This window comes from Gossypium arboreum, chromosome 4 (genome assembly GCF_025698485.1).
Source record: "Gossypium arboreum isolate Shixiya-1 chromosome 4, ASM2569848v2, whole genome shotgun sequence".
Taxonomy (NCBI): domain Eukaryota; kingdom Viridiplantae; phylum Streptophyta; class Magnoliopsida; order Malvales; family Malvaceae; genus Gossypium; species Gossypium arboreum.
The window spans coordinates 25,661,122-25,684,085 of NC_069073.1; the positions used below are offsets into that span (position 1 = coordinate 25,661,122).

The 22,964-nt window shown below is 35.9% G+C and overlaps 1 protein-coding gene across 1 annotated transcript; it reads right to left on the minus strand.

Annotated features, from left to right (window-relative positions):
• Positions 1 to 20,678: 20,678 nt before the first annotated feature.
• Positions 20,679 to 21,020, minus strand: LOC108475164 (classical arabinogalactan protein 11). The gene has a single exon (XM_017777154.1). The coding sequence runs from the start codon at positions 21,018 to 21,020 to the stop codon at positions 20,679 to 20,681; it is 342 nt and encodes a 113-aa protein (XP_017632643.1).
• Positions 21,021 to 22,964: the final 1,944 nt, after the last annotated feature.

Sequence of the window (22,964 nt, forward strand, 5' to 3'; positions counted from 1 at the left end):
TGAAAATGCATGCATGATTTGGAGGATTGGTTCAAAATTTTCCTTGAATCTCAAATCGAAACTAAGTTGTTAGGTGAGTTAAATTTGACCATGCATGTTGTTTTCCTTGGTGAGTGTTTTGATGTTGTTGTGATGAAAGCATGGAGATGAGTGAGTTCGAATGTTTAACAAAAGGAAATTTTGTGCCATTGAGTTCTTGTTGTTATGTGTGTGTGTGCATGAGTATTGACCATGCATGTTGTCTTCCTTGGTGAGTGTTTTGATGTTGTTGTGATGAAAGCATGGAGATGAGTGAGTTGAATGTTTAACAAAAGGAAATTTTGTGCCATTGAGTTCTTGTTGTTATGTGTGTGTGTGCATGAGTATTGACCATATGGGGTATAAATGGGCATAGGTGTTAAATACCTTGTATTGGAAACTTTGATAAATAAGTAGCAATAAATTAAGATGAGATTGAGTAAATTTTCAGCTTAGTTGTGTTAAGTATTGACAATAACCATAATAATGCATGTGAATGCCGTATGTTTGTGTTTGATGGAGAGGTAAATTGTTTGATTTAGCTCAAGAGCAAAGGGAACTAGATTGGACAAAGGAAAGGAGAAAGCAAGCAGTAGCCGATTTGGAACCGTTCTACCCCAAGCAAAGTAAGTCATTAAGCACATATGTTTGATATTGCTTAAATGATTGGAAAACCTATGCAATTGTGTTTAATGGAATGCTATATATGTATAAATGAAATTGTATGTGTATGGAGTGAGGATAATTGTTGAATGTAAAAGAAATAGTGGAATGTGTAGAAAGTTTGCTTTCGGCACTATGTGTCTTGGCAATACGTGTGTATGGTGACGAGATTGGCACTAAGTGTGCGTGCTGGAAATATATGGCACTAAGTGTGCGTGCTGGAAATATAAGGCACGAAGTGTGCATGCTGGAAAAATATAACACTATGTGTGCAAGCTGGAAAAATACTGACCTTTGGGTGTGCGAGCTCGAAGGGTATGGCCTTTGTGTGTGCGGGCTTAAATTGCGTGGCACTAAGTGTGCGAAATCGAGTAGTAAGCACTGTGTGTGCGTACTCTATATATATGGAGGTGTGTCTCCATTGAATTGAGTATGGACAGCGGATCGGGTAAGTACCTCGAGCCCATGACGAATAGAGAATACGTTCATGCTTGGGTTTGAATTTGGTAAGCCTTAAATCTATGTGATGATTGAAATTGTATGGTTGTGCTGGAAAATGAGTTAATGTGTAAAAATGTTTGATTATCTTGTTGTGTAGAATATGAAATGTGGATGTATGACTTGATGCGAGATTGGACCGAAAGGTCCGGGTATTATGGTATAGATTCGATATGGATGAGTACCTAGCCTCGTTTGTCGTACATGTTGTAGTAACTTTATCGGTGGATTGATGAATGCTTATGACTTCTGAGTTGTAAACTCACTCGGTGTTTTCTTGTCACCCATTTTAGGTCTCTCGGACTCGTATTGTTTGCGTGATCGGGACCGTCATTGAAGTCATCACACCGGCTGAAATCTTGTGGTATTGTTTTCGTTGTTGAAGAACATTTGGCATGTATAGGCTATTATATTTTGTCGAATTGTGGGTTGTAAACTTTAAGCCATGTGAAAATGGCCTATGTGGTCGTCGAGTGGGATGCTAGAACCTATAGCCACGAGTCTTAGAAACTCTAATTTTGATAAGGTGGCCATAATTTGTGTCATGTATGATGGATGATTAAGGCCAAGGAAAGATTCATGAAATTGGCATAGTCTACTGCAGTAACTGTTGCGGACAGCAGCAGTGAGATGAGATTGAAAAATCACTAAAAATAGTAGAAGCAGAATTAAATAGTGAGTAAATTATGAAATTGAACCTTGATGAATATATTTTTATATGGACGAAATGAAACGACCATATGAGCAGTATACTGAGAAATATTAAAGTTCTCGTGAGACAGGGCCAGAACGGGTTCTGGGTCCCCTGTCACGACTTTGAAAATTTACCATAAATTATCCAGAAATAGTTAGGAGTCATTCCTTATATGTACAGATTCCATTTTGAGTCTAGTTTCATTAGAAACAAACGGCACCAGTATTAAAGCCCTGTACAGAGAGATATTCAAGTTGTAACGCGTGAAGGTCAGAGCAGTCGATCCCTGTAACATGGGTGACTTTAACTAATAAACTGTACCAATTGGCCCGTCCAAAAATTCTAGAAATAAATCCATGGATGGGTATGTGAGTCTAAATTCAGGGAAAATTTACGAAACCAGTTTCCGAGTTTTGAAACTCGAGATATGATTTTTAAGGCAACGGTGACGCAGTTTTCCAGCCTGACTGGTAATGTCAAATTGGTTGGTACCTTGAGAGGATTTGGCCATTAACCCCTCGTGTCCGACACCGGCGACGGTCACGAGTTAGGGGTGTTACAATTTTATTGGTATCAAAGCTATGGTTTAGTCGGTTCTAGGACTACCATAGAGCGTGTGAGTCTAGCTATACATGCCAAATTGTTAGTGCTTAATAATGTGATGACTTGACGGTTGAAATTTTTGTTTTGATTAGCGATGGAACCGGGATAGAGAGACCCTTGGCGGATGACGTTGAAAGTGTAGCGGCTGCTCTGCGCAAGGGACACCGCTGTTGAGCCTCGGTCATCCGCGAATAATCAAAATGAAGGGCGAAACAAGCCTTCTTCACCATGATGAATGAGTGGGTCGCATAATATGCCCGAACCAATCCTATTGTCGAACCATTCCGAATTTAAATAATCCACCCCAAGAGCCCGTAATGCCATCGATTCTTGATCACTGTGAGGTGAGTAAACCACCGTGGACTTGATTAGGAAGCGTGGGGCGAGGAGTTTAAGGCCATAGTTAAGCGATGCCGAAAGGGCCGAAGTTCGCTTGATAACACCATTAGAGTGTTTGATGAACTATCATGCACACCGATGAATGTCTTAAGTGTGCTATATCTTTGTTGCGAGACTCACCTACTATTGGTGGAGGATCTTGATTTCCATAGTCCCAAAGGAACAAGTTACTTGGGATTTCTTTCAAACGAATTTGGAAGAAATATATTAGTCAACGGTTCATCGATCGAAGCGTAAGGAGTTCTGGAACTCAAGCAAGGCCGTATGACCAGTGTCGAATCTGAACATGAGTTCGTAAGACTTAGTCGGTATGCTCGGAGTGTATGGCTGATGAGGTTGTATGTGCAAAAGATTTGAAGAAGGATTGAATGAAGAGTTAAAGTTACTAGTGGGAATTTTGGAGATAAAGGAGTTCGTGACACTAGTCGAACGAGCTCGCAAGGCGGAAGAACTTGGGAAGGAGAAGAAGAAGGCTGAATTTGAAGCAAGAGATTACTGTAAAAGATCAACGAGTAAAGCTCCGTTCTCGACTATAAAGAGGTTCGGGGAGGACACCGATGAAGTCGAGGCGATTGCGGAATTTCCATTAAAGCGACCATTGGCGGACTCGAGCTACATCGGTAGCTAGTGTGGGCAATAATCGTCAAGAAAGACTGAATGTCCCCAATGTGGAAGACGACACCTAGGTGAATGTTGGGGTAAGTCTGTTAACCTGGCTATTACGGATGTGGTTGAAGGACCACTTCATTAGGGATTGCACGGAGCTAGATGAGAAGAATAAGATGCAAGGTGCGAGATCTAGTGGGCGACAGACTAGAGGTAGACCCCAGGGTTTGGGAGGTAGGGTGGTAATCGGAGGGAGCCACCGACACGGCTGTTCGATCCGAGACCCGAGCTCTGCTAGAGCATATGCCATCCGCGCACGAGAGGAGGCATCCTCCCCGACGTTATCCTTTGGTACTTTTACTCTCTTTGATACTAGTGTGATTGCATTGATTGACCCGGCTCTACTCATTCATATGTATGTGAAACTTTAGCATCCGAGAAGACTCTACTGTTGAGTCTCTTGAGTTCGTAATTCAGTGTCAAACCCTTTGGGTCAATACGTACTCGTTGATAAAGTGTGCAAGAGATACCCCCTAATAATTCGAGAATCCTGTTTTCCGGCCGATCTAATGCTTCTACCATTTGATGAATTCGATGTTATTCTTGGTATGGATTGGCTGACCGTACATGATGCAGTGGTGGACTGTAAAAGGAAAACCATTGATTTGAGGAGTGCAAATAATGAGGTAGTCCGAGTCGAGTCTACTGATTTAAAAGGAGTGCCAGCGATAATATCTTCTATGACCGCTCGGAGATATGTGAAAAAGGGGTGTGAAACATACCTTGCGTATGTGTTGGAAAGTAAAGAGACGAAAAGAAACTCGAATCGATATCGATTGGTTTGTGAGTATTGAGATGTTTTTCCGGAGGAGTTACCGGGATTGCCACCGGTTCGAGAAGTGGAATTCGGCATCGAAGTTGTACCGGGCACTACGCCGATCTCAATAGCTCCGTATCGTATGGCATTAACAGAGTTAAAGGAATTGAAGGTTCAATTGCAAGAATTGACGGATAGAGGTTTCGCTCGACCGAGTTTTTCTCCATGGGGCGCACCAGTATTGTTTGTGAAAAAGAAGGACGGAAGCATGAGGTTGTGCATCGACTACCGTCAACTCAATAAAGTGACGATAAAGAATAAATATCCGTTGCCACGAATTGACGATTTGTTTGATCAATTAAAGGGAGCCTCGGTGTTTTCAAAGATAGATTTGAGGTCGGGATACTATCGGTTGAGGGTCCGAGAATCGGACATACCAAAACCGCTTTTAGAACAAGGTACGGTCACTACTGAATTCTTGGTGATGCCGTTTGGGCTCACTAATGCCCTACGGTGTTTATGGATTTAATGAATAGAATTTTCAGGCCATACTTGGATCGGTTCGTAGTTGTATTTATCGATGACATTTTGGTCTATTCGAGAGATGAAACCGAACATCTTTGAACACCTAAGGCTAGTGTTGCAAATCTTACGAGATAAGCGATTATACATAAAGTTCAATAAATGTGAATTTTGGTTGAAAGAGGTTAGCTTTTGGGGCACGTGGTGTCGCGATCGGTGTCGAGGTGGACCCGAACAAAATTTCGACCATAGTCAATTGGAAACCTCAAGGAATGTTACCGAAGTTAGGAGCTTTTTGGGGCTTGCCGGTTACTACCGACGGTTTGTAAAAGGATTCTCGATGATAGCCACACCCATGACAAAACTGCTTCAGAAAGATGTCAAATTTGAATGGACGGAAAAGTGTTAGAAAAGTTTCGACCAATTGAAAACCCATTTGACGAAAGCTCGGTTCTAGCACGACCGAATCGGCAAAGAGTTTGTCATCTATAGTGATGCCTCCCTACTTGGGTTAGGTTGCGTATTGATGCAAGAAGGTCGAGTTGTGGCCTATGCGTCGAGACAATTAAAGCCACATGAGAAAAATTATCCAACCCATGATCTCGAATTGGCTGCCATCGTATTCGCCTTAAAGATATGGCGACATTACTTATTTGGTGAGAAGTGCCATGTGTTCGGATCACAAAAGTCTCAAATATTTGATGACTCGGAGAGACTTAAATCTGCGACAAAGACGATGGCTCGAGTTGTTAAAAGATTATGAACTCGTCATTGATTATCACCCGGAAAGGCTAATGTGGTTGCGGATGCCTTAAGTCGGAAATCACTTTGTTTGCTTCTGACGATGAATGTACACTTGTCTATCCTACCCGACAATGTGTTAGTAGCGAATTAAAGGCCAAACCATTGTTGGCTCATCAAATTCGGGAAGCTCGAGAAAGTTGATGAGGAGTTGCTTGCAAAACGGTTGAGTGTGTTCGAACAAGGAATCGAGTTTCAAATTGATGATGACGATTGTTTGAGGTTCGAAGTCGTCTGTGTGTTCCAAAGAATTGAACTTATTTCGATAATTCTAAATGAAGCCCATTGTAGCGAATGGCAATCCACCGGAGTACGAAGATGTACAACGATTTGAAACGTCGGTTTTGGTGGCATGGTATGAAACGAGACACCTCTGATTTTGTTTCGAAATGTTTAATATGTCAACAAGTGAAAACGGAACATCAAGTGCCATCGGGATTACTTCAGCCGATCACGATACCCGAGTGGAAATGGGATCGAGTCACAATGGACTTTGTATCCGGACTGCCATTGTCAGCAAGTAAGAAGGATCCGATTTGGGTCGTAGTAGATAGATTGACTAAGTCGGCTCACTTTGTCCCCGTACGTACGGATTTTTCAATGGACAAACTAGCCGAATTGTACGTTTCTTAGATTGTGAGACTACACGGGGTGCCTATTTCCATCGTGTCGGATAGAGATCCGAGATTTACCTCGCGATTTTGGAAGAAGTTGCAAGAGGCTTTGGGTACCAAGCTGCATTTTAGCACTGCTTTTCATCTCCAAACCGATGGTCAATTTGAACGGATAATTCAAATCCTGGAGGATATGTTGAGATGTTGCATCCTTGAGTTTAGTGGTTCATGGGAAAGATATTTGCCTTTGATTGAATTCGCTTATAACAATAGTTTTCAATCAAGTATTAAGATGGCGCTTACGAGGCCTTGTGCGAGCGTAAATGCCGTACACCATTGTTTTGGACCGAGCTCGGTGAGAACAAAATTTTGGAGTGGATTTGATTAAAGATTTGAACAGAAAGTAAAAGTAATCCGTAAAAATCGAAGATAGCCTCCGATCGTCGAAGTAAATGCACGCGGATCTAAAACGAAAAGACATTGAGTATCAAGTGGGAGATAAAGTGTTTCTTAAAGTTTCGCCTTGGAAGAAGATACTCAGATTCGGCCGTAGGGCAAATTGAGCCCGAGGTTCATCGGGCCATATGAGATATCCGAACGAGTCATCGATCGCGTGATCGTTTGATTTTGCCCCGAGCTCGAAAAGATTCACAATGTTTTTCATGTCTCGATGCTTGACGATATAGGTCTGATTCATCGCACGTAATTGCTCCATCGAGATTGAGATTTAGCCTAATTTGAGCTATGAAGAGGAACCGGTTCGCATTATGAGGCGTGAAGTAAAGAGTTGCGTAATAGGAAAATACCGTTAGTGAAGGTGTTGTGGCATAAACACGGAATGGAAGAAGCCACTTGGGAGCTTGAGGACTCTATGAAAGAGCGATACCGAGCCTATTCACGGTAAGATTTTCGGGACGAAAATTTCTTAAGTGGGGAGAGTTGTGACATCCCAAAATTGACCATAGTCGGAAGTGGTTTCGGGACCGCTAAACCGAGTCACCGACATGTTCGAACGTAATATTTATTGTCTAGAATATGTGAAAATGCATGTGTGAATTTTGAATTCTTTGATTTAGTTAATTTGATTGTGAATTGAAAGAAAAGGACTCATGTGAAAGGATTTAAATAGATGTGGCTAATTTTAAGAGATTAATAAAAGGATGAAGTAAAATAAATGGACTTGCATGTCAAATAGCCCATTCCTAAGGGTAGTGGCCGGCCATGTCAAGAGTGATGGGCAAGGAAAACATGTTTCAAACATGTTTAGCTAATGGATTATGCTTGAAAGAATAAAGAAATGAAATTGAAAAAAATAGGGATATGATGAAAACAAAAGAAAAAAAAAGTGTTCATTCTCTCATTTTCTCCTTGCTTGGCGAATATACTAAGAAGAAAGGGGAAAAAGCTTGAGAAAAATCAGCCATGGGAGCTTACTAGACTAAGGTGTTTTGATACAAGAAGGTATGTTTTATGCCACTCTTGAAAATGCATGCATGATTTGGAGGATTGGTTCAAAATTTTCCTTGAATCTCAAATCGAAACTAAGTTGTTAGGTGAGTTAAATTTCGCCATGCATGTTGTTTTCCTTGGTGAGTGTTTTGATGTTGTTGTGATGAAAGCATGGAGATGAGTGAGTTGAATGTTTAACAAAAGGAAATTTTGTGCCATTGAGTTCTTGTTGTTATGTGTGTGTGTGCATGAGTATTCGCCATGCATGTTGTCTTCCTTGGTGAGTGTTTTGATGTTGTTGTGATGAAAGCATGGAGATGAGTGAGTTGAATGTTTAACAAAAGGAAATTTTGTGCCATTGAGTTCTTGTTGTTATGTGTGTGTGTGCATGAGTATTCGGCCATATGGGGTATAAATGGGCATAGGTGTTAAATACCTTGTATTGGAAACTTTGATAAATAAGTAGCAATAAATTAAGATGAGATTGAGTAAATTTTCAGCTTAGTTGTGTTAAGTATTCGGCAATAACCATAATAATGCATGTGAATGCCGTATGTTTGTGTTTGATGGAGAGGTAAATTGTTTGATTTAGCTCAAGAGCAAAGGGAACTAGATTGGACAAAGGAAAGGAGAAAGCAAGCGAGTAGCCGATTTGGAACCGTTCTACCCCAAACAAAGTAAGTCATTAAGCACATATGTTTGATATTGCTTAAATGATTGGAAAACCTATGCAATTGTGTTTAATGGAATGCTATATATGTATAAATGAAATTGTATGTGTATGGAGTGAGGATAATTGTTGAATGTAAAAGAAATAGTGGAATGTGTAGAAAGTTTGCTTTCGGCACTATGTGTCTTGGCAATACGTGTGTATGGTGACGAGATTGGCACTAAGTGTGCGTGCTGGAAATATATGGCACTAAGTGTGCGTGCTGGAAATATAAGGCACGAAGTGTGCATGCTGGAAAAATATAACACTATGTGTGCAAGCTGGAAATATACGGCACTGGGTGTGCGAGCTCGAAGGGTATGGCACTGTGTGTGTGGGCTTAAATTGCGTGGCACTAAGTGTGCGAAATCGAGTAGTAAGCCTTGTGTGTGCGTACTCTATATATATGGAGGGTGTGTCTCCATTGAATTGAGTATGGACAGCGGATCGTAAGTACCTCGAGCCCATGACGAATAGAGAATACGTTCATGCTTGGGTTTGAATTTGGTAAGCCTTAAATCTATGTGATGATTGAAATTGTATGGTTGTGCTGGAAAATGAGTTAATGTGTAAAAATGTTTCGATTATCTTGTTGTGTAGAATATGAAATGTGGATGTATGACTTGGTGCGAGATTGGACCGAAAGGTCCGAGGTATTATGGTATAGATTCGATATGGATGAGTACCTAGCCTCGTTTGTCGTACATGTTGTAGTAACTTTATCGAGTGGATTGATGAATGCTTATGACTTACTGAGTTGTAAACTCACTCGGTGTTTTCTTGTCACCCATTTTAGGTCTCTCGGACTCGTATTGTTTGCGTGATCGGGACCGTCGTTGAAGTCATCACACCGGCTGAAATCTTGTGGTATTGTTTTCGTTGTTGAAGAACATTTGGCATGTATAGGCTATTATATTTTGTCGAATTGTGGGTTGTAAACTTTAAGCCATGTGAAAATGGCCTATGTGGTCGTCGAGTGGGATGCTAGAACCTATAGCCACGAGTCTTAGAAACTCTAATTTTGATAAGGTGGCCATAATTTGTGTCATGTATGATGGATGATTAAGGCCAAGGAAAGATTCATGAAATTGGCATAGTCTAATGCAGTAACTGTTGCGGACAGCAGCAGTGAGATGAGATTGAAAAATCACTAAAAATAGTAGAAGCAGAATTAAATAGTGAGTAAATTATGAAATTGAACCTTGATGAATCTATTTTTATATGGACAAAACGAAACGACCATATGAGCAGTATACTGAGAAATATTAAAGTTCTCGTGAGACAGGGCCAGAACGGTTTCTGGGTCCCCTGTCACGACTTTGAAAATTTACCATAAATTATCCAGAAAGAATTAGGAGTCATGCCTTATATATACAGATTCCATTTTGAGTCTAGTTTCATTAGAAACAAACGGCACCAGTATTAAAGCCCTGTACAGAGAGATATTCAAGTTATAACGCGCGAAGGTCAGAGCAGTCGATCCCTGTAACATGGGTGACTTTAACTAATAAACTGTACCAATTGGCCCGTCCAAAAATTCTAGAAATAAATCCATGGATGGGTATGTGAGTCTAAATTCAGGGAAAATTTACGAAACCAGTTTCCGAGTTTTGAAACTCAAGATATGATTTTTAAGGCGACGGTGACGCAGTTTTCCAGCCTGACTGGTAATGTCAAATTGGTTGGTACCTTGAGAGGATTTGGCCGTTAACCCCTCGTGTCCGACACCGGCGACGGTCACGAGTTAGGGGTGTTACAGCCTGTTTCTCAATGGTGTCAGAAATAGTGGCTTCGGGGTCACAAAACCGACAAGTGAATTTGTAAATATTATTATTACTTAATATTTTACAAGTCAAATATCGTATTATAATAAATTTTGATTTGATAATTTATGTTATTTGAATGAATAATTATGTTTAAGTTGTAAATATATAAAGTCAAGTTGTTTTGGAAAAATGAGGTTTTGTTACCTCGTTTCTATAATCGAGCTCATAAATATTTTATTAAATATTTATGGTGTATTTTAGGGTTATATTAAAATTGGGTTAAGAAATTTTAATGTTTAAATAGTTAATTAAACGAAAAGGACTAAATCATAAAAGATGCAAAATTTGAATTTTATATGTTAAAGGGGTTAAATGGCTATGAATCCTTAAATTAAAGGACTTAATGGGTAATTTTATAGTTTAACATTATAGTGGATGGTTTTGATGACAAATTCCATGAAATTTAACTCATTATTAAATGAGAAAATGGTAATTAAAAAAATTATGACATAATTAAAAACAAAACCATTGCTGTCATATTCTCCAATTGTGTTTTTCACTACCGAAAAATATTGGATAAGAAGGAAGCTTTCAGTCAAGCATGGGCGATGTGCATGGTTAGTGATTTTTCTCCCGATTTTTTTAGTAATTTTTATGTTTTTTAGCTCGTATTAGCTTAATCTAGCTAACCTGGGGGTCAATTTATAAAACTGTTAAATGTTATAGATCATGTCATGGATGATTTTTATATGTTTTAGGAATTTTATGATAGATTGTTAAGCTTGGTTGTTAAATAGAAGTATTTTGTTAAGTGATTTTTAGTAATTTTAATGTTAAAGGATTAAATTGTTAAAAAGTAAAATTTATGGGATTTAATTTAAAATTTGATGATTATGGGCTGATATGTAAAACAAGATAAATTTAGCTAGCTTGGTTGATGGTTAAAAAATGGTAAGTTTAAAGTTTTGGGTTTAGGGACTAAATCGCATAAAAGGTAAAACATTGCGGTAATTTTGTAATTTCAAGTAATATGGATTATAGGTTTAAATTAGATACTTTAAGTTATTTGAATTGTTTAATGAAATGAAATTATATTATTTATGTTCAATGATGCTATTATTGGAGTTAAATTAAGGAAAAGCTAAAGTCTCGAACTAGTTGTCGACTCCGTTTTAGTAACTGTTTCAGTCGAGATAAGTTCATAGTCTTTGAACTAAAACTTTATTTAATTAAGTTAAATACTTTAGTTATTACTTTGGCATCTTAATTATATATATCTATATATATATATATGCAAATGGTTAAGTTATGAAAAGAGAAATTATGGTTTATGTAATTACGTATGTACTTGTGGGTTTTATCTGACTAGCGCTGGGCGCAAAACATTGTTAGTTTATCTGGCTAGTGCTGGGCACACATTCGACATCGTTGATTCATCCAACTAGCACTGGGCGTAAAACATTGTCAGTTTATTTGACTAACACTAGGCGCAAAACATTGTCCATTTATCCAACTAAGTTGGGCACACTTTGACATCATCGATTTATCTGACTAACGCTGGGTGCACGAAATTTGAATAAGTCCTTGATTGTTCCCAAGCTATTTTTAGGGCCGCTTAAGTCCAATTTAAGGTATGTAAAAGTATTTATATCATATTTAAATTATGTCATCGAATATAAATATGTGAATTGCATGTTGGTCCATGTTGCGATGTTTAACGTTCTGTTTTGCATTGTAATGTTTCGTAACTGTAATCCGGTATTGGAGACGGGTTAGGGGTGATACACTATAAATTCATGAAATTTGCGAGAACAAGTCCGTACGCATGAATCTGGATCTATGAATCCGCATATATGAACCTGTACTTATGAATCTGCATATATGATTCTGCATCTTTGAGTCCACATATATGAATCCATACTTATGAGTTTGTATAAATGATTTTGCATCTCTGAATCCACTTATGATTTTGTATCTATGAATCCGCATATGTGATTCTACATCGATAAACCCGTATGTAAGAGTCCATAAGGACTATTCTTCAAGCAGATGTTTGCAAGGACTAGTGATGATTATGAATCTACAATTTTAAATTTATCAATGTATGATTCCACAAATCTAAGTTCACCAAGAATGATTTTGTATGTATGAATTTGCGTATGCAAGTCCGAATGTGTAAGTCTGTAGGAATGTGTCCATTAAACAGGGACCCATAAATATGAATCTACATGTATGATCTCGCCAAGTTTGAATCCACGTGTATAAGTCACCATGCGTGAGTTTGCACATAAAGGTCCTCCAAGTGTGAAATTTTATGCATGAGTCTTCAAGGATCAATCGTTGAGTGTCAGTCCATAACAATATTATCTTCCAAGCTATTTTGCACATGATCGACTGCAAAAATTGATAACGAGTTGTCTTGTATGAAATCAATGCAAATGCGTAAGCAAAACCATCCTACAAGATATACTAATGCACGAACGATGAAAATGAAGAACAATATCAATGTATAAAACGTGCCAATTGAAAAGTTGTGCCAATATGAATCAAGTCAAGAGGGCACCATGAATACATGTGATCTGCACTCGTGCAAGTGATGCCAAATATGAGACAAGACCATTGAAGTCATATCATATGATAATATCATGATCGTGTATGTTATATTAATAGCTCACTAAGTTCATTCGAACTTACCTAGCTTTTTGCTATGCTTTTCAGGTAAAATGGGTTATGCGAGACGCTGAAGAGGGACTAAGCTAGAATCTGTCTAGCCTCTGTGAGCTTGTTCTTCTTAAATGTAACATGCATATAGTAGGGGCTACCTGTAGGCTAAGCCTCAAGATAAAAAAAATTCTTGTAACTAAGTTTGAATAACATTGCAATTAATCCAACGTAGGTTGATTGTTACAATTTAATGAAATTATTATTAGTCATCATTAATTCACATGTTAATGTCTCAAACTAGAAATTAATATGGCTGTAGCATTCCTGTTTAGTTGGTCAATCAGTTGAGCGTTTAGGATGCTACAAATTCCTGAGTTTTTTATTAAAATAATTATGTGTTTTTAATGATGTTATCATTGTTAGGATCCATTTGATAGTTTAATAATTCTTTTAACAAAGCATTAACTTGTTATAATTTATATGAATTTCTAGTTATCCTAGGATTTCTGCACATTTTAGCCATTTAAAATTTTAATTATTACAATATAGTAAGTTTTAATGGTTGAGGATTTTATAAAAAAAAATAAAATATATAATTAATTAATTGATTGATAGAAAATAAAGCATAATATTTTAAAATACACTTTAAAAAGTTGTTACACTTTTTACATGGCTTGAAATTGTGAGGAAAGTTAAACAATCACTCTAAAACAAAGGAATTAAACAAAAAGAATAGAATTGGTCATGAACAATAAAATTAGGACTTGATCGAATTAATTATGACTAAGTCAGTAACTAAATTAAAAAAAAAACCAGAATCATGTGGGAGATGGCATAAACCATGCCAAAATTTTCAATAGGCAAGTTAGAAATAATATGCGTATAAGGATGAAACAAAATAGAAATCATTATAGTTCAATGATCAAATTAGACAGAAAACAAAAATCAAAGGGTTCATATACAAATTATGCCACATAATTTTATTTTTTTAAAGAGAGAAATCATGTTGTTTAGGTGGGATATCATATCGAGTGACCAATGGATTTGTCTTCACCATTTCATATTTTCAATTAACTTAACATAAGAAAGCCTATAAAACCATTGATGGGCATCGAAACCACCAAATGTGATTTCCTACTCTCTAATTGAATTAAATAGTATTATAGACTAGTAGGGTCATCCCACAGGGACTGGGATTCCTAATTTTCCTTTTTACATGACCAAATTCCTGAGTCTAGTCAGCTGTCGTGTCCCACAACTTGTACACGCAGAGCTAAAAAATAATTAAGGGAGAGTTTAGTTGATAAAGAAAATCAAATATAAAATAAAATGAAATAATAACAGAATGATAGTAGCGAAAATAAAATTAAGTAATTTAAATTAAATTGGAAAATCAATGTGTGAATGCTTAGCCTTAGCCTCAATACACTCTGAACTCGAACCGATCCTTGAAAATGGATTTCCTTTCTCTTATCGATAAGTTGGTTATAGCGATCAAGGATGCCCCAACTTCCAACTCTTCCTTGTGTAGTTGGTCACGGTACGACCCGCAAACCAACCCCTACTGATTATCTAACCATGTAACACGCGCTCGCAATTTAAGATCTTGGTAGCCTTTTGATTTAGAAAAGTCCAAGTCGAATTAACGCCCTCAACCATGTGGGTCGTTTAAATCTGATCACTATCTCCCTCAACGGAACTCAACTAGCTTTTTCCAATTGGACACGCCAAATTTTTTGCAGGAACTTGAATATGACAGATGACTGACTCGCTTTTCCAACTGTACGCCAAAACAACTTTCTTCCAATGTGCACTTTGAGCTGAAATTGGATCAACTTTAAGGGACGAATGTGACTATCCCATATATCGAAGAGATAAGGAATACTGTGTTGAAAATTTTTAGTGTGGGTTCATATCTCATGATTTTCGATAGGAATGATAATCGGCTTAAAGCTAAATGGGTTTTAGTTGAGCATGAAATAAATCATACTCAATTGGGGTTTAAAAGTGTATTTCAACGTAATGGCGATCGGTGAAAAGGAGAAAGGACTTAAAAAGTAATTGAACCAAAAATAAAAAAATGGAAAAAAAAATGGCAGAAAACTTGAATAGCTACGGACGAGTGAAAGAGAAAAGAATTGCTTTTAATTCTATTCCAATCTGTTTTTCCAAACAACCATTACAAAGTATTTATACACTTTTCATATGTCAAATTTAGCATGATTCCTCCTAAGATTATGTCTAGTCAACCAACTAAAATCATATTTTTTTCTGTTCATAGAGTTTGACAAATTTATAATCTGATTTTTAATCAGCCACTAATTCTGTAACATTTCAATTTCGCCCCTTTTATTGCTTCCCATTCCAATTTAGTCCAATTTTCTTTTTTATTTGAACTTCAGTATTCCAATTGCGTCTTGACAAAATTAAAACAAGAAGTCACAAGCTTAGTAGCATTCTATTCAAAATTTGAACATAAATAAGTACATTAAACACACAAATTTAGTTTGCTATCAACCTTTCAAGAACCTATAAAACGTAAGAAAAGAATTAATTCTTTTGAAAGAAAATATCAATTTATTTTTATTTCTTTTCAAGAACCTATAAAACCCTTGATGCGATCATATTTTTCCATTTAAGGAAAATTCCAAACATTTTATCTTTAGTTTTCATCGAGTACACCCAAACTCTTCCGAAAAATTAATTAACAAAAGTTACGTAACAATGTTTTCCTCCCAACGTAGGTGTCCAGGAAGGCTCTCAAACATCTAAGTGAACATAATCTAAAATAGCTTCTATATCATGGATAGTGGTGCTGAACTTCACTTTCTCTTTTTTCTTTCCAAAAACAAAATGCTCACAAAAATCTAACTTGAAAGTCTGTGCACCTTTTAACAATCTTCGTTTTGTTGGAATTTGTAATGATTTCTAACCAACATGCCCCATTTGCATATGCCACAACTTGTTCGAATCTAGATTGTCATCGTTGAATGCTACTATAACACCCCTAACCCGTGTCCATCGCCAGAACAAGGTTAAGGAGCATTACTAGATTTTTCATAACATTTACAGATAATTCATGTCATTTATTATTCATTCACCAAGATTATTCATAATGTCCCTTAAATGGACCTTTGAGGCCCAGTATGAGTATTAGAATAGAGCTAGGACTAATTCGGGAACTCAGAGAATTTTTTGCAAAATTTCTAAAATTTTCCTAGATGTAGGGCTCACACGCCCGTGTGGTCCAGGGACATGCCTGTGTGACCCTAAGGCACGCCCATGCTACAAGTCGTGTTCAAAATCATGTAACTCTCTGACTTGTGCGACACGGCTAGCCACACACCTGTGTGAATAGGCCGTGTGATCAATTTAATTTTCAAAAATTTGGTGCAAGGTTCACACGGCCAAGACACACGCCCGTGTTCTAGGCTGTGTAACACACACGGCTAAGACACATGCCCTTGTCTCTGTCCGTGTGCTCAATCTTGAGCATTCTATTTCTCAAATTTAAGATGTAGGGGACACACGGCCAAACTACACGCCCATGTGCCAGGCCGTGTGTCACACACGGTCAAGACACATGCCCGTGTGTCTACCCGTGTGGACAAAATAAAGCCATTTCCTAGCTTTATTTCTCACCCAAATTTTCCAATAACCTACACCAAAACTTACAAGTATATATACCATCCAAATCAAGCATTAAATCCTAGCCAATTTTAACATCTAATATGATATTTTATCATATGCAATCATGATTATAATCTTACCTTTGTTTAACTTATAGGTTAAGCATAACTTGATCAGTCATATTTAATAAACTTAACACATAGGTATTTGTTTTAATAAAACCTTATAATTATACCAAACCAAATATTACTAGCCATTCCAATAGCTAGGTTACAAACCACATTCATATGCCATAAAAGGCCAAGTTACCTATACATGCTATTATACCATAATAAGTTTACTATTTATACTAAAACAAGCTAGTGGATAGTGTGATGATGCTCCAACCGATCTCTAACCTTCGTAAGCTTCCAAGTACTATAAAACAGAGAAAATAAACTTAGTAAGCATTATATGCTTAGTAAGTTCGTATAACAGGAATTGAAAGTTACCAATCACATTTAACAACACTAAGCATACAATTAACATGCTTTTATCATTTTGACAAATTTACCTAAACACATATACTCAATCAAGCAAGTTAGTTTTATAATACATGTAAATGTTAACTAAACATAGATGATCTCATCATATAATTTTTATTCAAATAATTCAAATACATTCAGGGCATATTTCTATTTATCTCATCATTTTCTCATGTAAATAGTGTTATCCGTTGAATTATTGAAATATCAATGGATACTCAAATAGTACACTCAAGATGTAGATGTCTATAATCCATCAATTCTTATTCAGGGAGCATACTCTCGAGCCACATGTCAAGATGCTCAAACGAGCCATGTAATCATGTAACATAACATTTATCCGAGCTAATCAGGAAACTCATAAGAGTTTTTACTCAAGAAGCTCATAGAGCCTTTCAGATATCTCCGAAGAGATAATATCAGGAAGCTTCGGATAAGGTAATAGAGAGTTTAAGCGAGCTTAACAGGATGCTCATGAAGAGTTGTATTTGTGTCTGCATTTTATGCCGGATCACAACCGATCGAAACATGTAACAGGACGCTCACAAAGAGCTACGGTAATGTGTAACAAATGCAAGATCACTATCGATCAGGATGCTCACAGGAACTATATATATCAAGATGCTCGAGAGCTATATTGAGATTATTCTTTCAAGCTAAATCGCATATGCAACATATGTAGAATCTCATTCATATAGGGAAAATCATACGTATCCATTGATTTTCATTATTCTAACAAAATTTAATATTTTAATAACCTTTCCATTCATGTAATCTTATCATGTATTTATAATTTTCATATAAATCACATAAACATCTACTAAATTCAAATCAAATTCAACATTCAATTGAAACATATTAACATGTATAATTAAGTTACACGAACTTACCTCGATAATAATTCGTACAAGAAAATCTACTAATCCGAGACTTTCTCTTTTCCTCAATCTAGCTTTGAATTTATGTTATTCGGATCTATATAAATGAATTTAATCATCAATTTATCACATTTCATATTCACTTGAAGTCAATTTGCATCCTCGGTAAAATTATCATTTTGCCCTTACACTTTCCATAAATTCCAATTTCGTCCATAACCTTTTCTAATTTTTCCATGGATGATTCATCAAAAATATCTACTAACTTTTATTTAATGGTCTAATTACCATATAAGGACCTCAAGTTTTGAATTCCATAGCTATTTGATCCTTCTAGCTACTAGAGTCCAACTTTTGCATTTTATGTAATTTGGTCATTTCCGTAATTAAGCACATAATTAGTAAAATTTTCTTATCAGAATTTTCTTATAACATTCCTATTAAAATACTAACCATGCAAAAATATAAAAATAAATTTTCTTTCTGGCTCGAATTTATGGTCCCGAAATCACTGTTCTGATTTCACTGAAAATAGGCTATTACAGCTGCAATTGTTACCCCAATAGTTGTGCTACTTTGGAAGTAACACAAGTTATTCTTCCTAATGCCTTTTGTTTCCACAATTGCTCTAGATGTAACTTTGAATGCTACATCTCTCATAGTAACAACTGAACCTTTGGATCCGAAAGCTCCTAAAAAGATGAGATTCTTTTTCAAATTGGGTACATACTAAACACCGATTAGAAATTTGGTTGATTAATCCTAATTCTTTAGTCGTATTGAACCTATCCCAATTGTTTTATAGACATTTTTATTACCTATATAAATAACTCCTCCATCTAATTCCATTAAATCGAATAACTATTCTAGATCAGGGACATATGATAGGTGCAACTTGAATTCAATATCCACTAATCTAAATATAGTGACAATGGTAAATCAACCAATGATATTTCAGAGTCACTAGTATCTTGCTCTGCAATACAAGCATCTAGTGCATTCTTATATTTCTGCTTTAGCTTCACGTAGTCCTTTCAATGACCTTTCCCATGACAAAAGGCATATTCATCTTTTCCAAATTTGACTTTTGACTTTGATCTCCTTCTCTTTTTTTATTTTTATTTTTTTCAAATGGCCTTGTGCTACCAGTGCCTCTGTTTCATTGTTCTTACTTTCTTTATTAGTTTTATTTTTAAGCTCATAACCATACAAAGCATTAGTTAGTTCATTAAAAGTTACCTTATCCTTTCCATGAAGTAAGGTTGTTTAAAAATATTCAAATTCATTGAGATAATAGCAATATTAAAACCAAATATTTATCTTTATGGTTTCATCCAGGCTTAACAAGTCTGCCTCTAACTGATTAAAAGTTGTGATTTGTTCATTCATAATGGTGTCTAATTGATAATCAAACCTCAATAATCTTTTCTTCATGTAGAGATTATTCTAACTACTTTCCTTTAAGAATTTATCCTCTAATGTTTTTCATAGCTTATATGTAGAAGTTTCATTCTTTAAGCTATACTTCTGTTCTTTAGAAAGACAAGATCGAATTGTACCACACGCCAAGTGATTGATGGTATTCCATTCTTTCTCTTCTATATTTGATGGTTTTTCTTCTTTAATAGCAATGTCAAGACCCTGATAAAGCAAAATGTCTAATACCTCCCCTTGCGACATGCCGAAATGACAAGTTCCATCAAACAATTCCATCAAAAACTTTGCATTTGGTATTACTTCCTTTAATGGTATAGGTGACAAGCTTGATGATAACTTCAATGCCATTTCGACAAGCACTTGATATTGGACTAATGAGTCAGTTCAAGAATAGTGCATTAGGTAAGTTCATAAGAAATAGAGGTGGGTCATAGAACTTTTCTAAACATGCATTTTCACACAACTACACCTATATCTAGTAATCAAGTTCCTAGGAAAAAGAGGTGCATCATACATACTTTTAAATACCAAGTCTTTCCTAGCTAGAACTTTTTATAAACATGCACTTTCACACAACTACACCTATATCCAATAATTAAGGAACCAAAAATAATATCTAATAGTAAAAATTTATTTTTTGATGCGAAAGATCAGACAATGTTGCAACCACAAAGTTTACTAATAAAATTAACTATTTTTCATTAAGGATTTAATACCAATTATTAGAGACACTGAGTAATATTCCACACAAGTGTAGTTTCAATAATTAACACCTGTAACAAATTAAAACTACCCAAATCTGCAACAAAAAGAAAATCAATAGAATAGAGAATACACTAAATTTACAAAGTTGAACAAATTACCTACATCCTTGAACACCTGACACCCAAAAAAAATACAAACTAATAAAATTTTAATTAAAAAATTTCTGAAAATATACTCAAAGTATAATGATGAAGGAAAATAAATTTTAAAATGCTTTTAAAACAATCCGTTAAGGCCTTATATATATAGAGCCGGAAAGGCAACATAAACTATCCTTTATCAATGTGGGTTTTTAAGGAGCGAAAAACAACTCCAAAACTTTAGTAAAACTTAGGTTATCTCATTTTCTAAAGTATTTTCATACAAGTTCATACGTGGACATGTTTTGATATCGATGCAGGTCATAATCTTTTGAACATAATTAAAAACACTAAAATATTAAAATGATGATAAAAACATGTGTCCAAAACCAATATTTATTCGAATCCAGTAACACTGATAACGATGACAAATAGCAAGGCGTCGGTTCTTTAGCCAGAACTAAATCCATAATCCAAGTGTAGGAAGAAACATTGTCGGGTTTTGGACTACACACAAGTTTAAACCAACGTAATTAGCAGTTTATGCAGCAGCATCGGCTGGAGGAGCTTCGTATGCTGGGGCATTAGCACCAGCAGGGCCAGAAGCAGGGGCATCACCACCAGAATAGTCGGCATCTAGAGAGTCAGCAGCGGGTTCGTCCGCCGCTGGGCCTTCGCTTGGGTCCTCGCTTGGTTCCTCACTTGGGCCCTCGCTTTCATTTGGACTCTCGACACCAGGGGAAAAAGCAAGGTCGCTAGCTGGGCCACCTGCGGGGCTGGCAGCAGGAGAAGAAGATGGCGACGCGGAAGGTGAAGAATTGGCAGCAAATGCCCCAACAACAGCCATGAAAGCAAGGGCAATGACAAATACTTGGCGTGCCATCTTTCTTTGCTTTTCTTGTGTGTTATTTCCTTTATTTAATTTATTAATATTAAATAAGTTAATTAATGCAGTAGTTTCTCTAAGATAGAGAAAAGCACTGCAAAACTGGTGATTAGTTAAGGCACAGGTTTAAATAAACGGTAACAAGAGAAATGAAAGGGAAATCAATTGATTTTTGAGAGGTTGGCCGAGTTTCATGCTTTATTTGTGGAAGAAATTCAACATTGAACACCTCACATTTTTAACAAAACATGTTATTGCATTGTTTTTCACTTCAATGCACAATAGAAATTTTGAGAAATAAAGAGATAATTTGTTTGTTTGTGTTCTACGTACAATATTTTTCCTTCTAAATACAACATTTTTAATCTTGATTTCAAGATTTCATTTTAGGGTTCTTGAGTTTGAATTTTGACACAGAGGAAAGATTAATTGCATTTCTTTTATTTACATATAAATATTTTTTATGTTTCTATAATTAACTCTTCTCAATAACATCTTCTTTTAATGTCGACATGAATAATCAACAAAAATAGGGGTTATATAATCTCAATTAATAAGAATGATGTTTCCCACTATTTTATGAAAAATGTGTTATATATCATAGATTTTCACCGGATAGCAAGCAAAATCAATTATATAGTTTTGAAAACCAAGATGTTAAAAGGAAATTTCATTTCTTTCTCACCAAAGAATTTTTCTAGAATGTCACCTAAATCAAGAGATAAAAAGAGAGAGACACTTTCTTCGTATCAATAAAATTACGAAATTTCTATCCAAAAAGAACAGAAGGGAAGGGAATTCATTGCCTTCAAATCCAAAATTGTTCCAAGATAAAAAGAGGAAACATTTCTGTTGTTTGGTGGGACTATATATATATATATATATATATATATATATATATTCAAGCCGAAATGAAAAAACTTCTTTAAGAGATAAGAGATAAATCATAAATTTTAAAAGGATTAAAATGTAAATTTATCATTATATTAAATTATAATTTTTAAATTATGAAGGGCTACAAGATAATTTTACTACCTATCCCTTAACTATGCTCGAGTATATCTTATTATAATTAAAAATTTAAATCAAATTACATTTATAACGACTTGATTTTCAAAAGTATTGGAAAATTTAGTTTTAAACAAATTTAATTAATCAAATTATTAAATAATTTATAATAGAATAATTACATATAGAGTATAAAAATGAGGGTCGAATTAGTGAGTGTGATTGAATTAATGTGGTTATTAAAAATAGTATAGAAATTAAATTGTAAAAATAATTATTAATGATTTTTAAATTAAAAAAAACACCTAGTTAAAAATTAAATTGTGACTATATAACAAATAGATGAAGTTAGCATTAAATTAGTGGAATGTGATGATTGAATTTACTCATCATTACTAATGTGATTTTCATTAAATAATCACTTTATACTAATTAATTAATAAAGATTAATTAAATTTAATGTTGCAAAGTGGCCATTTATGCAATGGCGAACTCAACCTGCAAAGTTGCTATAACACCCATTATCCATATGCGACGCCGGGACAGGGTTCGAGGCGTTATTGGACTTAAAAGTACACAATTTCGTGAAATTGGGCCATAAAATTTAATTTAAATTAAAATCATTCAATCACATGCATAATGTCCCTTACACGAGCTACCGAGGCTCTAAACATGCATTAAAGGCGGTTTGGGACTAAACCAAGAACTTTGGAAAGCTTTGGGAAAACTTAGAAAATTTTTCAAGAAACAAGGTCACACGCCCATGTGGACACAGGAACATGCCCGTGTGTCTTCAACACGCCCGTGTCCTCAGGCCGTATAACTCTTTGTTTATGACGTCAGCAAAACAAATTGAACCACACGGCCAGGCCACACGCCGGTGTGCTAGGCCATGTCCTCTACACGGCTGAGACACATAGTTGTGTCTCCGCC